A 14240-nucleotide genomic window follows, 5' to 3' on the forward strand; every position below is an offset into this window, starting at 1 on the left:
TTTTTCTACATAAAAAGTAAGCACTGTCAATCAAAGAATTTTAAGGTTTATTTCCTCTTTAGAAATGATTGATAGCCTTTTAGATTTACAAGTTGACAAGTTAAAGGGTTCTATTGGTATAATTATGTACTAAATTCACAGTCTTTCAATTTAAATGTCCTTTTAAAACCGCAAGATTATCATACCTGTATTTTGAAAAGTGGGCCAGTCAGTTTGGGTTGGTATACAAATTGCTTCCATTAGCCTTGGGACCTATTTGAATTCAGTACAGTTTTTTAAAGTTGGTAGTACTTTCAATAGTACTTTTAAAATTTAGGGTAATGGGATTGCATTTTAAGTACAGTATTTGTTAGCTTGTTTCTAATGTATGGATGTCAAGAACACAAACAGTTTCTTATTGATTCTTTTTTTCTAATCATGGAAAAAAAAATCCAACCCCATTCTTCGAATTAGAGCAATGGGAAATGTGTTACTTTGAATGGACTTCAAAGGCAGAGACCAGGCTCCTGTGTCTCAGGGCAAAGGCAGAACATTGCCTTAGCTGCCACAAACGGTGGCCTGAGCTCTGGCGCTTCCACAGTGCTTGGAGATCAGAATATCACCTTTTCCTTGGAGTTTTTCCAGCTACTGACAGAGGAACTAGTGTGGCCTTAACACTGAAGGTGGGGTTAAGTATTTAAATAGGGCTTTTTCTTTAAGGTATGAGTAATTACATTTGACTTGGATTATAAATGTACTGAGGAATGGAGGGCTGATCTCATCCAATCTGTGGTTAGATGTTCAGGCAGTTAAAGATTTTTTTTCTTATTTATTTTAATTAATATTGAAAGGATTGAACAGTTAAAGACTGAGTGATATTTGACAACTACAGTTTAGGACCCAATCCTGCAAATTGCTGTGTGCAGCCTCTCCCCACCACTGAAGTAAAGCTGAAGCTAGTTGAAGCAGAAAGTTTTCAGTATTTCTCAGAGGATGCTTGATGCTTGGTGAGATTGTACCATAAAATTAACATTTTTTTTTTTGGTCATTTAGTTCACAAAATACTCACAGGAAATACTCTGTGGATTTCAAATGTGTTGAATGTGTGGGAAGATATGAGAAAATGACTGCTATCTCTGGGGGGATTTCAGAACTGGCCTCCATTTATAATATTGCAGAATTTAGTAACTGCCTTCCCAAAGGATGTAAAGGGAAAATGGCCATAAACTAGGCTGAATTAGAGAAGAAACACATTTGACAGAACCACACTAAAATCATCTAACTTATTTGCAAAAGAAATGTAAATTAGAACTGTAGTGGGTGTTTTTTTTTTTTAATCTTTCCAAAGTAATGCTATTTTTTATAATAAATATAAATAGCAGTAAATTAATTTATTGCAGAATTTTAAGAAGGTCTAAACTACATGGGTCCACAATAAGAAGCCATGTAAGGAAACTCAAAAGGCAATGAAACTGGGGGTTTACAAACCCAGGTACTCTAATGGTTTCTGCAAAACTACACAACAGAGTGGACAGCATGTAGCTAAGGCATAAAAAGAAAAATGGGGAAAAAGCCAAATCATCCCAAAAACAACAAGGGCACAACATGGGGAAAAGTGTTATTCTCACCTTTTCCATACAATGACCTGAATATAAACAAATGATTAAATTCAGATACTTCTGATAAAAGGAAATGCATGTGGAAAACTGAGGAGGCTAGAGGGATGCCATGATCTTTAGGGAAATTAAAAACTTCAGATAATAACCCAGAAAGTAAAGTAAAATCTAGAAAGATTTCTAGTCTCGTGTTACCATAACACTAACATTTCAGGATATGCTCAGAAGATTCCTTTCTGATATTACAGAAATGTTGAGATTCTGCTGGGCTGTCTGCCTCTCCAGCCAGTCCCATCAGCCACACACCTCTGTCTCACTGCTGTTGCCTAGATGTGAATTCCCAAACACAACCTTCTCCCCCAACTTGCAGTAGGATTGCTGAGCCTGCTTTCAGAGCTGGGACGTACTGAAGATCCAGGAGGCTATAAAAAGCTGACTCTTTGGTTGCCAGTGAGACCATCTGCTGTAGAAATGTGATTTGGAAATAATAATTTAAATGGAACAGTTTTGTTAAAAAGTGGACTGTTCAGTGAGATTGTTTATGGAACAGCAATTAATTAAAAACAAGATATTGCTTTAATGATAGCAATGTGGTCTGGCTAAAAATCTTTAATGTTAGGAGTGTGAAATTATGTTCTTTTCACTTGAAAGGTAAAAAAATTGTGCCGTGTTTATCAGACTGATGGAACAGTGTAACTTGCTTTGGGATAAGCACTGTTAAGCCACATGGGAGTGCATACACAAGTGAGGCTTGGAGATACAGTTTGGTGCTAAATCTCTTTGCACTAATCAGATGGCATCATTCTAGCCACATAATAAAATTTATCATAAAAACATCATAAAATTGCAAGATATATTAATAATTTAAAAGTTAAACTTTGTGCAAGAATTTGTTGGTTTTTTTTTGCTATGAATAAACTAAGACAAAATAACAGAAACTTTAAAATGACCCCAAAATACAAACCCTTCCACAAAAAAAAAAAAAGGATGAATATATAAAAATCCATATTTGATTTTTTTTTATTATTTTGCACTTAATTAAAAAAATTGCAAACAAATTGCTGTGGAAAATTTCATCATCTTTATTGGCATGGGAGAGTCAAGATGCGCTGTTGTTTGGAGATGCTTGAGAATGCTTGACTGTTGTTCCAGTTCGCCAAAGCACTTAGGAAATTTTAAGCGCATGTTGAAGTCTCACTACCATCTGAGCTTTAAAGTGATCATATGACTGGAAATATAGCTAGAAGGTCATTCAGTGCAGTCCCCTGTAATTATAGGCAATCATATAAAAAACATAATATGCTCAAATTTGCTTTGCTGAAAGCAAATGGGTTTAAGTATGTGCTTACAGATAAGCGTGTGCTTAAAGGCTTGGCACAATCAGAGGTTTGATTAATGCAGGCGGACCAGCATTTTCATGAAGATTAAAGTGTTCCACTTCCATCATTTCTCCCTTTTATTTTATTGGACAAGGACTGTGGAAAGATGAACTAAAAACTCTTTTTATTCAATTCATTAAGACTTTGGATCAGTTCAGTGCTGATCGGAGCCTGAGATTGGCTGCTGAAGTCAGTGTTGATGAGTAAATAATAAAGCCTCTGCCAAGACAAATTCCTGTAGTTCACAACAATACTATATGTGATCATTGCACATGGAGCATATTAAACATATAATAGAATCTGGAACAATGAGAGACCCTAATAGTTGCTTGTCTTTTCTTGCAATCACAAAGGACCTTCTTCATAGTATGAAAGCAGGGAAAAACTCAACATGAAACATGGGGTGTATTTATCAAATTAATTTAATCATGGCTTTCAGAGATAATAATTGCTTCCTATTTGGAAGAAGTATACAACATCCCCAAATTTTCCAGCAAACTTGTTTTAGGAACTTAAGTGGGAAGGTTTGCACTGCTGTTTGAACCAAAGCCTCAGAACCAACCTCAGTGTTTGAACCAAGACTTCATAGTCAGTGCTGATTTCAGTAAAAGGGGATTTTGCTGTGATCCTTCCGTAGTCTTGCAATGCATTGCCAGTTGTTACAGTGCAACAGAGCCTGCTTGCTATGTGTTTGTCACATCATGATGATGTTTGTTGTTGTTTCAGCTCTGAATGAACCCACCATTGACTATGGTTTCCAAAGGTTACAGAAGGTTATACCCCGGCACCCTGGTGACCCCGAACGCTTGCCAAAGGTCAGCACAAGGTTTATTGTTTTATTAAATATGGTAAAGCTGGTTACTGCATGTTTTTGTCTGAAAATGCAAGACTGTAAATGTAATGGTCCTGTTTTGGTACCCAACCCAGATAAGTTGAAACAGAGGCATGAGCAGTAAAGCCCAGTCAGCAACTTTCATTGTAGGCTTATGAGGCTTCTGTAAATTTCTGAATCACAGCTAACTCAAACAGCTCTTGCCTTTCCTAAAAGCAACCCTTACTCTGTGTTTTGAAACACTTAACAAAGAACACATATTTGGTTGATAGTTTGGAACCTGAGCAGCTTATACATAGGAGAATGATGTTTCTTCTTGGTATCACAGTAGTACTTGCCAGTATAATTTTGAGAACTTCACTGCTGATAAAATCAAGTTATTTGGATCTTCAGGGAATGTGTGTCCACTGTTGCTGCACCATGTATTGGTTTAGGATAATAATTATTATATACTGCTTTATTTCAGGATTGCTGAAATTATTAAAGCAATGTATAATAAAGTGATTTGATTTTTGTTCCCATCAAAATTAGTGAGAGAGTTTTTGTTGATTTCTGTTGAATAAAAGCTGAGGAAGTAAGAGAATAATTCACATAGGCTTCCAGTACTTCTGCCTTGTACTGTGAAAACCCTGTCTGGGTCTTCATTTATATCTGTTCTTGCTCCATTGCTACACTGTACCTTTTCTGGTGAGAATTTGTGGTGAGTTTTGTGATATACTGGAAAAAGAGGTGGAGTGTTTGAAAAAGTGTTGGTCTTTGCCACAGGAACACTGAGCAATACTGGGCATGGGTTGCAGTCACTGTATGTGACCAAGTGCCACCATGCATTGTTTTGTTATCTTTTCACTTGCTCTAGCATCATGGCTGTTACTGAGTGAGTTGAGGAGTCAAATTGGCCAAGTGTGTGTATTTGGAGAACACCGCCTTTGGCTTATGGAAAGAAAAATGTGAATTTGCAGACGTGAGGCATAAAACAACTTGGGCTTTGATGTCCTAGTCTAGATCCCTCAAATAATACATGCATTTGTGACTGGGTAAATCTTGTGACCTTTTTTCCGTAGCTGTCAGTAGGTTTTCATCAGGGGATTGCTGTGGGCTTTGATTAGTTAAATTTCTAGTGTTTCAAAGGTGATATGTCACAAACACTGTAACTTAAGTTGGTTTATTTCTTGACAGAAATAAAATTCAGTATGTGACTTTAATACAGGTACATTAAGTCTTTTATCTTTGCTGAGGAAGGCTGTAGACTGGTTTTGGGGTAGATGATGTGTTGTCCTTCTCTCTTACCACCAGAGAAACATGGCATCCTGGAGAGTTACATTTTACATTGGCTCTGTTCACCCTCTACAAGCTGTCCCTTTCTCTGACTTTTGGACAGATTTGCAGCAGGACACAGCTTTCATAGGTTGTCAAATTTCCCTCCAGAGGTGCAACCCTTTCCAAAGAAAGACAGCATCCTTCTGTAGAGGCTCTTTCATCTGCACCGTGCACCTGCTGCCAAATGTGCACGTGGAGAAAAACTGTTTCTCAGAAAATAAAAGACCAGCCTTCACTATGCACCAGGCATTTGCAACGCCTGAAAGAAATGCTGCAAATCTTCCCTGAACCCAGTGTCTCAGGTTATGTTTGCAGAGGTATGATGTGATAGCCTTAAAAAAAGTTACTGTTTAAGTACTGAACAAACTCAGTAAAGAAACTAGTGTCACTATGCACGGTTAGAGGGAAACAGGACAAAGAGGACCTTTTTCTGTTTGTCTTTGGGTAATTCTTTCTATACAAGCTTGAAGGTTGGTCCTCAAGTTCAAGACTCATTAATATGCCATGCACAGAGACTGAATGCAGCAGGGGTTGGCACATGTCGACTTCTGTATTTGAGGCACTGATGGTTCAATTCCCAGCATCACTTGCTGGCTCCAGGATCATAATCAAGGACGCAGTGAGTCTCTGTGCTGGGTGAGCACTGCACAGCGTTCTTCCCCATGTCATTAAACCAGGAAGGGCTTTGGCAGTATTCCACTATAGACAATTCTCAGTGGCTACTTAGAAGAGAGTTGGAAGCCATATGGCTTCCACAGTGGAACCACGGGCAGAGAGGGCAAATGTACGAGAGAGACAGAGTGCGAGACAGCAGAGAGGAGAGCAGTATATCCTTTCCTCCATTTTCCCCGTTGTCTTGGCAGTGCATCATCACTTTCTGTTCATTAAAAAGCTTGTACTTATAGATTAAATAAGTAAAACAAACCACATTTTTATAATTGCTGCTAGGCTTTGTGGCCATTATTCCATTGAAACATTACTGATGAATTAAAGGTCTTTCAAGAAACTGAAATCATTATAATTTCTGTCTTCATAAGGGCATGCAAGTCCTTCTCATGGAACAACAAGAGCATTCTGCTGTGTGACTTATCCCTGCAGTCAAGGAGAATTGTTGAGGTTATGAAGTGAGAAGTTAACAGCCATACCTGTGTCAACAGGCTTTTCTAAAGCTATTGAGGCTATCTAAGTTTGATCTCCACTAGTTTAGAACCAGAATTTTCAGAAGTGTTCATTGTTCATGCATGGGATGATTTTTTAATTTTTTTATTTTTTCTTAAATGTTCCACCCAGCTGCTGGAAATAGGAAAAAAAAAAGATTTTTATTTTTTACTTCTGTCTCCCAGTGCTTCAATAGCCAAGTTTCATTGGAGAATGTCCTCCCATAGGAGGAGTAAGGAGAACAGGAGCACCTGGGAACTAGGGTCTTTGGACTGCTAGACTGAGTCGATGTAGAGTTGTGTTTAAAGCAGAAATGCAATATATAGTATCTGGAGAAAAAAGAGTGGGAGCTGATGTTGACAGCTGGGCTGTGGAGCCAGCTACAGGCCAGAGTCCTGCTCCCTTCTTGCACAGAGCAGGTCAGGGAAAGCAGCCAGTGGGGTTGTCACTAGCAGATGTGCGTGTCTGTACCTACACACACACACAAACACATGCACTGAGAGACAGGCAGTACAGAGGTGGTGGGATTAGCACCCAAATCTTGGAGTGAGATCAAGTACCAGGAGTGTGCGGGGCAGTATAGTCTTTCCTTTCTAATACAGAAAGGAGACAGATCAGAGGAAACAAGGGATCTCTGGGGAGAAGTGAAAAGAAATACCATGATGCTAATGTTAAGAAATCATATCGTTGTCCTTAGGAGCAGTCTGTAGAGAGCCTGCCTGTGGAGCTGGGGAATAAGCCTACGCGGATATGTGCAATTTACCTGTCTCATATGTTTGCATATGTGCACACAAATACACACGTGTTGTTGGTTCTTGCATACATAACTGCAGTGAAAATCACTGATGAGTTCAGATGACAACAACATGTTGAGTGTGTCGAGGTTCATTCATGTAGCTACCCTACAGTTCTTGAAATAAATCCTTAACAGATATGTTGCAATGGTGCAATTTTGTTAAAACTCCACAGCTATAGCTGTAAAACAGTTTCAACTGTGAGCTAGATTTGAAACACACCCATCCTAAATGATTTAATAACAACAATTCCTCTTTATATGCGATTTCCTAGAATTTATTTGCCATTTTCACCCCTCTTACAACTCATCACTTGTATTTAGATTAAGCACAAGATTAGTCACTCTGTATTTGAGAAGCAAGTCACTGCATGGACCCCCTCTGTGATCTGACGCCCTCTCTCTCCCAATCTGTTGTGCAAATGCTCTCTCTAGGAGACCCCTTGTCCTTACTGAAGGGACCTTTACTTCTGGTTTCTCTTCATGTAGATGAAAGTGGAGGCTGACTCTCTCTAGCATATAGGGACCTCCCTGCTGAGCAGAGAGCACATGTAGCCGGGTTAAACCATCCCTTCAGCTCCTTTTCTCTGGTCAGTTGTTAGACCCCCCTCAAGACATATCCCACCTCCTCGTTTAGGACACTAATAGAAGACAGGTGGTTATTAGGAACCAGTGGCTGGCAAAAGCAGTTGTCTTTGCCCATATGAAATCCAACAGATCTGCCCTTTATCCATCGTGTCACAGGTATTGTTTATATTGCAAATAAAGGTTGTCTATAAATGTGTGTGGGTTGGCCCAGGCGTGTTAGCAGAGGTTAAAATAGCAATGGAGACAAGGCAGCTCACGTTTGCTGCTTCAGACAGACCCAATGGAAATTCCGGACTGGATCTCCATCTGCTAACTCAAGATGCTGTATTTTAACATAAGTTAGTCATTTTCAGCTAAGAAAGCACATATTTGGTTGGGTTTTGTTTTTTTTTCCTCCACCTAGTGTAACAAGAGGGTTATTAGAAAATTATTTTACTAAGTGTGAGCAGGAAGGGGAGACATGAAGAAAAGCTGCTGGAGTTCATCTGTATAGCAAGGAGAGCATGAGATGTGCTTGCTGCTTTCTACACTGTACTGTAAAATTTATAAGAATGTGAGTCCAGAGTTAAGGTTGGTACTGAATCCTTAACAGTTGGGGGCTTTAAATTTACTAACAGTTGGGGCATTTAGTTGGTTGAGGGGCTTATTTGGCTTGTTTTGGGGGGTTGGTTTTCAGTTTATCCTATTGAAAATATTCAGGGAGTTTCAAAACTATTGAGAAGAAGACAACCAAGATGTTTAAGGCTGCCATGAAAGTCCATGTCAGAGGCATGTCTGGGAATATGCAGAGCCTGAAATGAGAGGGAGCTAAGAGACAGAGCCACACTGCTCACTGAAGGGCAGAGCCACATACAAATGGCTGGCAAGGAGCCCTTTCCTTTCTGAAGGTCACCAGTGTGCATACACATTTCAGTGAGTTTTCTTTATAAGTGGGTCAGCATTTACTCAGCAAATGATTAGAGCAGATGGTGTAGTTTAGAATCTATGACAAAACTTTTAATAGATCAGGGCTAACATGATGACAGGGAGCTCTGCGCCATTCCCCATTCCTGATTCCTGCTTTGCCTTGGGGTAAAACTCATGCCTGGGATTGGATTTTCTAGTCTGCACATTCCATCTGAGCAACTTGAACCACTTGTTTGAGCATCCTGCAAGAAGGATCCTCACATTTCTCTTTTCCTATGTTGTTATTGTTTTTAAATACAACAATTTACTGAGGGTGGCAGGAAGATGCAGAACAGGTAAACATGGTCCCTTCGAGGAGCAGAGCTTTTGAAGGAAAAAGCCACAATTTGAAGAAAGTAACAAAGGCTGCATTTGTGTATTTTGCTCCATGGAGCTGAAAATATCTTGTAAATTGATCCCGTGGGAGTAATAAATACACATTACTTTATCTTGTACTTCATGTCCTATACCCCTGAGCCTTGATAGAACAACACCACTTAATAGACTTAAAAAAAGAGTAATTACAGTCATTGGTTGTGTGATATTTCAGCCCTTCCAGCCCTGCCTGACCTTCTAATTTAGCTCACCGTGTCTAACTAATGCATTTATATTCATCTTTTATGAAGCATGTGTAGTACAAAATTGACTTTGCAGCCTTTAGCAAGCTGTCTTACCGGGTTTAGGATCTGGTTAGTACAGCATACTGTATAGCATACGTACATTTACAGCAGAATCTTGCATGCATATGGTTCTGATCAACTGTTACTTTTTATCCTTTTCGAAATAAAATAAAAATATTTATTCCATTTCATCCTCCCCTCCCCTTTTTAAAGCTTATATTCATTGCGGCATTATTTACAGCTAAACATGCAGGCAGAAAGATGCAAGCATTTTAAAAATGATTACCACTAATGTTTCTACTTGTCAGAAGTGCTTAAATTTTCCTGCACTTTGTCTAAAAACTTAGCACTTTTACCTTTTAAGAATTACAAATTTATAAGATCTTACCAAGCTGATTTACAAACACAGGTGACAGTTTATGATGAACGATGTTGCAAAACATACAATATGTTTCTCTGTCATTTCTGTGCATGTATATATTAAAGAGAAGATTAAGGAGAGAACCCCCCTCTGAACGAAACCCTTGAGTTAGAGAGCACACGCACAAATCTCTCTCTTGCGTTTCCTCATAACTTCCTGCTCACTTCACTCATCCTGTAGAGCACAATTGTTCTCTGTGCATTTTCTCCCACCATATGGTATCCTCATTACCATACACTAAGGGTCCATATGGGGAACTTGTGAAGTGAACTGTATTCATTTTAACTGCCAGATGAGCAGCCTTTTGCTTGCAAGCTTAGCTTAAGTCATCTGCTGTCTTTATGTTGTTATGGCAACACAGCACCAATAAAAAATTCTAATCTACTGTAAGTGTCTGGGATCACAGTATTTTAAATGCTTGCCGTAACTGTCCTCTGCGTGAGGATGCTGCGGCTTTTAGTGTGACAAAGGGTTATTGTCAACTCCAGTAGGTGGCAGTAAAGAAATTGTTTCTTTTATTTTAACCTTTTTAAAAAATAATTATTTTCCCTTTTCCCATCTCCCCCCACCTCAGAAACCCATAGAATTGCATCGCACACCATGTCACTCCTCTACCTTTCCTAGGATCTCTGGTGCCAAGGTCTGAATTGCAGGTGATACTTTTAAGTTGCAGCTCCAATACTAAAGGTAGTAAAGTATGAAATGGTGGTGGCAGCTCATGCACCTCATTGACAGAGATCCAGGCTCAAGTACCACTTCACTGGGATTCTGAAGCCTCCATAGCCACACAGCTCATTCAGTTTTGGGGATGTTTTTTAGCTACATTTCCAAACTCCTGAATCAAACACAAAGCTAATTAAGAATATCTTCTAGTAATGCAAGTCGGCAGCAGCATCCTTAAATATAAATCATTTTCACCTCCGCAGGCCGCATGATATGTTGCATTTCTGTCTCTCTGTCTGTATTGAAAGTGAACGTTTGTAGTCTCAGTTCATCAGTTCACATTAGCCTCATGCTGAATATTTAAACACAGAACAATTTGAACACACCATGAAGAGAGACAGTGACTGCACTTTCACTTGGAACAGCAAGAGCTCATCTAATAATAATTTAGTAAATCAGCCATTTAGTGGCTCAGTTGTACACTGTATTGTGCCAAATAATATTCAGTTCAACTGTATGCTGGTGAAATTGAAATTCAGAATCTAGTCATGTGGCACTTTTTGCTCAATGGAGAGATGAAATGGAAAATCACCCTCCCAGTAGACTGTTTGAATGTAGTGATTTATCAAAAATATAGCAGAGTGACAATATAAACAGGATTTGGTTGCATGTGGTACAATCTATTCTAATTAGGCTTTTATTATTGTGGTTCCTTCTGCACAGATTATTTGATAATTCACATTTACATCTTCAGTTTATTTTATACATGGGCAGAGAGCAGATATGTGTAGTTACTGTGTAGTTGCAATCCTTTAAGGCCCAGTCCTGTGGGAAGTGTGGTGAGACCTTTATTGCCATATTTTGAGCCCTGGCTCAGAGGGAACACCATTCCCTTAGGAGCAATAGGGAAATGCAGCTGCTGCCTTTCCTCCTCATGAAGTGCCATGTATGCTACTTCATAGCATAAAAGCAATATCAGATTAATCTATTTTCCCTGTTTAAGGCTATCAGAATTTGTAGGCAATGGTAATACTGTATACTAGACTAACAGATATAACTAGAAAAATAAAACAGACAAGATTTTTGGGTGCCCATGCTTTGGTTTCCACGTGCTGACTGTACCTTTTCTTGCCTATAGCAGTAGGTCTAATAAAAGGTATTACCTCACCCTACAAAACTTGCCTTGGTTTTAATCATAGGCCATTGTGACTTAAACCAAACAGCTATACTATAAGGCTGTCCCTGATGAAGATGGAGGAGAGAGAGTATTTTCCCTAGGAAATGTGTTGGGAAGTTTAATTTGTTCCCATTAAAGCAGTGCTTTGAGATCTTTGAATGCAGGGCATTGCGGAAGTGAAGTAATGTCTGTAATCTCACCTACAGTTTCCATTTCTAGCCTAGTTTTAGGTGTTATGCAGGTGTTTACGTAGTGATGTAAAATGTGATTGCCATGTATTTCTCTCAACACAGTCCAATTGAGTAGCAGAAAAAGCATCCTCCTAACCATCATGATGCTATTTAGCAGAGAGTGCTGGAAGCGCAATAGGTGCCTGTTGTCATAATTCTTCTAAGAAGTACAGAGCTTCACAATCTATACTCAACTGCTGACACTAGAAAACTTGAACATTTTGGTAAAATGAATCAAGCAGTAATGTTTCTTTTATGAGATCTCCTCACAGAAGGGAAGGTTTGGCACCATTTGGAGATCAGGCTTAGTGATCCATCATAGCAAAGTCAGCTGTCCTGGTGCGTCTCATAGGTCACTCGATCGAACCAGTGGCTCTTACAACTATATTATTGCTTATGGAACAGTAATTGAGGCACCATGGTTAAAAATTACCTGGTCTAATAGGCAGTGAGCAATTTGCACTCAATACAATTATAAGCCAAATCATTCATTTCATAACACTTGGACTAATTTATTTCTTGACCTTTTAATATCCATAGCTCTTCAGTAGTATTAACTGCAACTCAGACAAAATCTCTTGTTCATTTTGCTTTCATTGATTTTTTTTTTTTTTTCCATTGAGGCAATAACAGTTGAGTACAACCTTTTCTTTCTATTGTAAAAGTCAATCATGTAACTTATGTTGATATAACTCAATTGGACTGAAATGTCCTCTATGTACAACAGCATATAATGTCATGCTACTTGTATAAACACGGGTATGTGTTTTGAATTTATTTCAAAGAATGCTTTGGAATATATCTGTAACTATAGATGACAAATGATATGTTTGCTGAAAGGAAAATGAAAACAAAACACATGAACATTTTTTAAAGCAGTGCCACATACGTGTAGCACTTTTTGTTTGTTCATATATTACAAGAGACCTAAAATACAAAAATTTTGGAATTTAACTCTGATAATTTTGTTCTTTAAGATGACTTAACTATCTTTACTAATAATGCTATATTCATAATTTCATCTAGACATAGCATCTTGCCTCTTGAAGTACTAACATTTTACAGAATAGAGGTGATTAATTTTTCGGATGTGAGCTTCTGGCAAATAAAATGTGTCTAAAAGTATCTTTTTAATAAATTCAAAAGAAATAATATTTTGGTAATCTGAATTGTCTTTAATTTTTTCCCTTAAACTAGGTTGAGAGCTCAGAGTTCTTGATGACCAAAAAGTTACTGAAATATTTATGTATTTTGAAAAATCAGTGGCCGTATGGAAGCACTTCCATAAATAATGCTGGTGTAGTGACAGTGATGATCTTTTCACTCGCCACTGAAAAAGAAGCCCTAGATTGTATAAAATGGTATGTCTGCTTTTACGTCATAGAGATGTACACAGAAAGATAATGTTATCTCTGTGAAATGCTGGATAAATTTAATTTCTTAAATACATGTTATTCAACATTTATACTTGCTTTGGATAATTTCAGCAGAATTTTTAAGGCTTTAAGTTTAAAATAATAGTATTAGCAAGAAGATATCTTTTGTTTCTGAGAAGAAAGCTGATAATTTTGTACGATATGTGCTAGCAGACACTTCATTGAAGTAGCTTTCTGAGCCAAAGCCTCTTTGTACAATAAAATACTGTAAGTCCTTTGTACACATAGTTATAAAATATAGTTGTCACACAGTTGGCATTTTATGCTTCCCTAGAAATTACCACTTGGTATCTACACCTAATCTATGGTCTCCCTTTTCATTTCAATTGGGTCTGAAGTGGTCCTTCCTTGTAATGAGAATGCCCCTTTCAAAAGACTTCTTTTAATTATGCCGATGATAAAATGTAAGTGAAAGTATTCATTTGTAGGGGTTATGACTGAGCAGTGTTTTAACTGTAATACTAAAACCTACCAATGTTATTCCAGTCTCTATTTCAACATTTTTATGCACTCACTCTTTACAGAACATAGTGGAATATCATTGTAAGTCAGAATTTCAATGTGTCTTACTTTTTCAGGTTTCCTCCTGCTATTAAAAGTAACTTAAACTCTCATTTTCAAACTATTAACACTTCCTACCTACCTGAAGCATGTAATCCAGAAAAGTGACAGTTTCATGGATCTTAATGATATGCTGATTTTGGGGGGGGGGGGGGTGGGGTGGTGTTGTTGGGGTTTTTTGTTTGTTTTTTTTTCTGTTCTGATTTGTTGGATTTTTTTTCCCCCTTCATTAAAAGAAAATGCAATGAGTCTTAAATTGTGTAAGTGAGCACTTGTTTTATATCGAAAATAGATAGTTTGGCACACTTAGATATTTACATGTGTAAATACATTAATAATGACCAACTCTGAAAATTAAATGGACAAAATACATATGTACAATTTGTACTTTAATTGCTGGATAACTCTGCTGATTTAACTCAGCAGACATTCTTGCTTTGCAATACCAAGCATAATTATATATCTCTCTAGATTTAAATGCAGTCATGTGAATTATGCCACCCAGTATATTCTAGATTTGACCTA

The 14240-nt window shown here is 37.9% G+C and overlaps 1 protein-coding gene across 8 annotated transcripts in view; it reads left to right on the forward strand.

Moving 5' to 3' along the window:
- The window catches only part of EBF1 (EBF transcription factor 1), a 278437-nt gene that overhangs the window by 241413 nt on the left and 22784 nt on the right, over positions 1 to 14240 (forward strand). For all 8 annotated transcript variants that reach the window (XM_061456792.1, XM_061456797.1, XM_061456793.1 and 5 more), the window contains exon 11: positions 3701 to 3789. In XM_061456792.1, coding sequence (XP_061312776.1) covers positions 3701 to 3789 — 89 coding nt within the window. The remainder of the gene's footprint in view (positions 1 to 3700; positions 3790 to 14240) is intronic.

Source organism: Pezoporus flaviventris, unplaced genomic scaffold (assembly GCF_033815535.1).
Source record: "Pezoporus flaviventris isolate CSIRO_AGI_PZ_B2104156 unplaced genomic scaffold, CSIRO_AGI_Pfla_v1 ptg000023l, whole genome shotgun sequence".
Taxonomy (NCBI): Eukaryota; Metazoa; Chordata; class Aves; order Psittaciformes; family Psittacidae; genus Pezoporus; species Pezoporus flaviventris.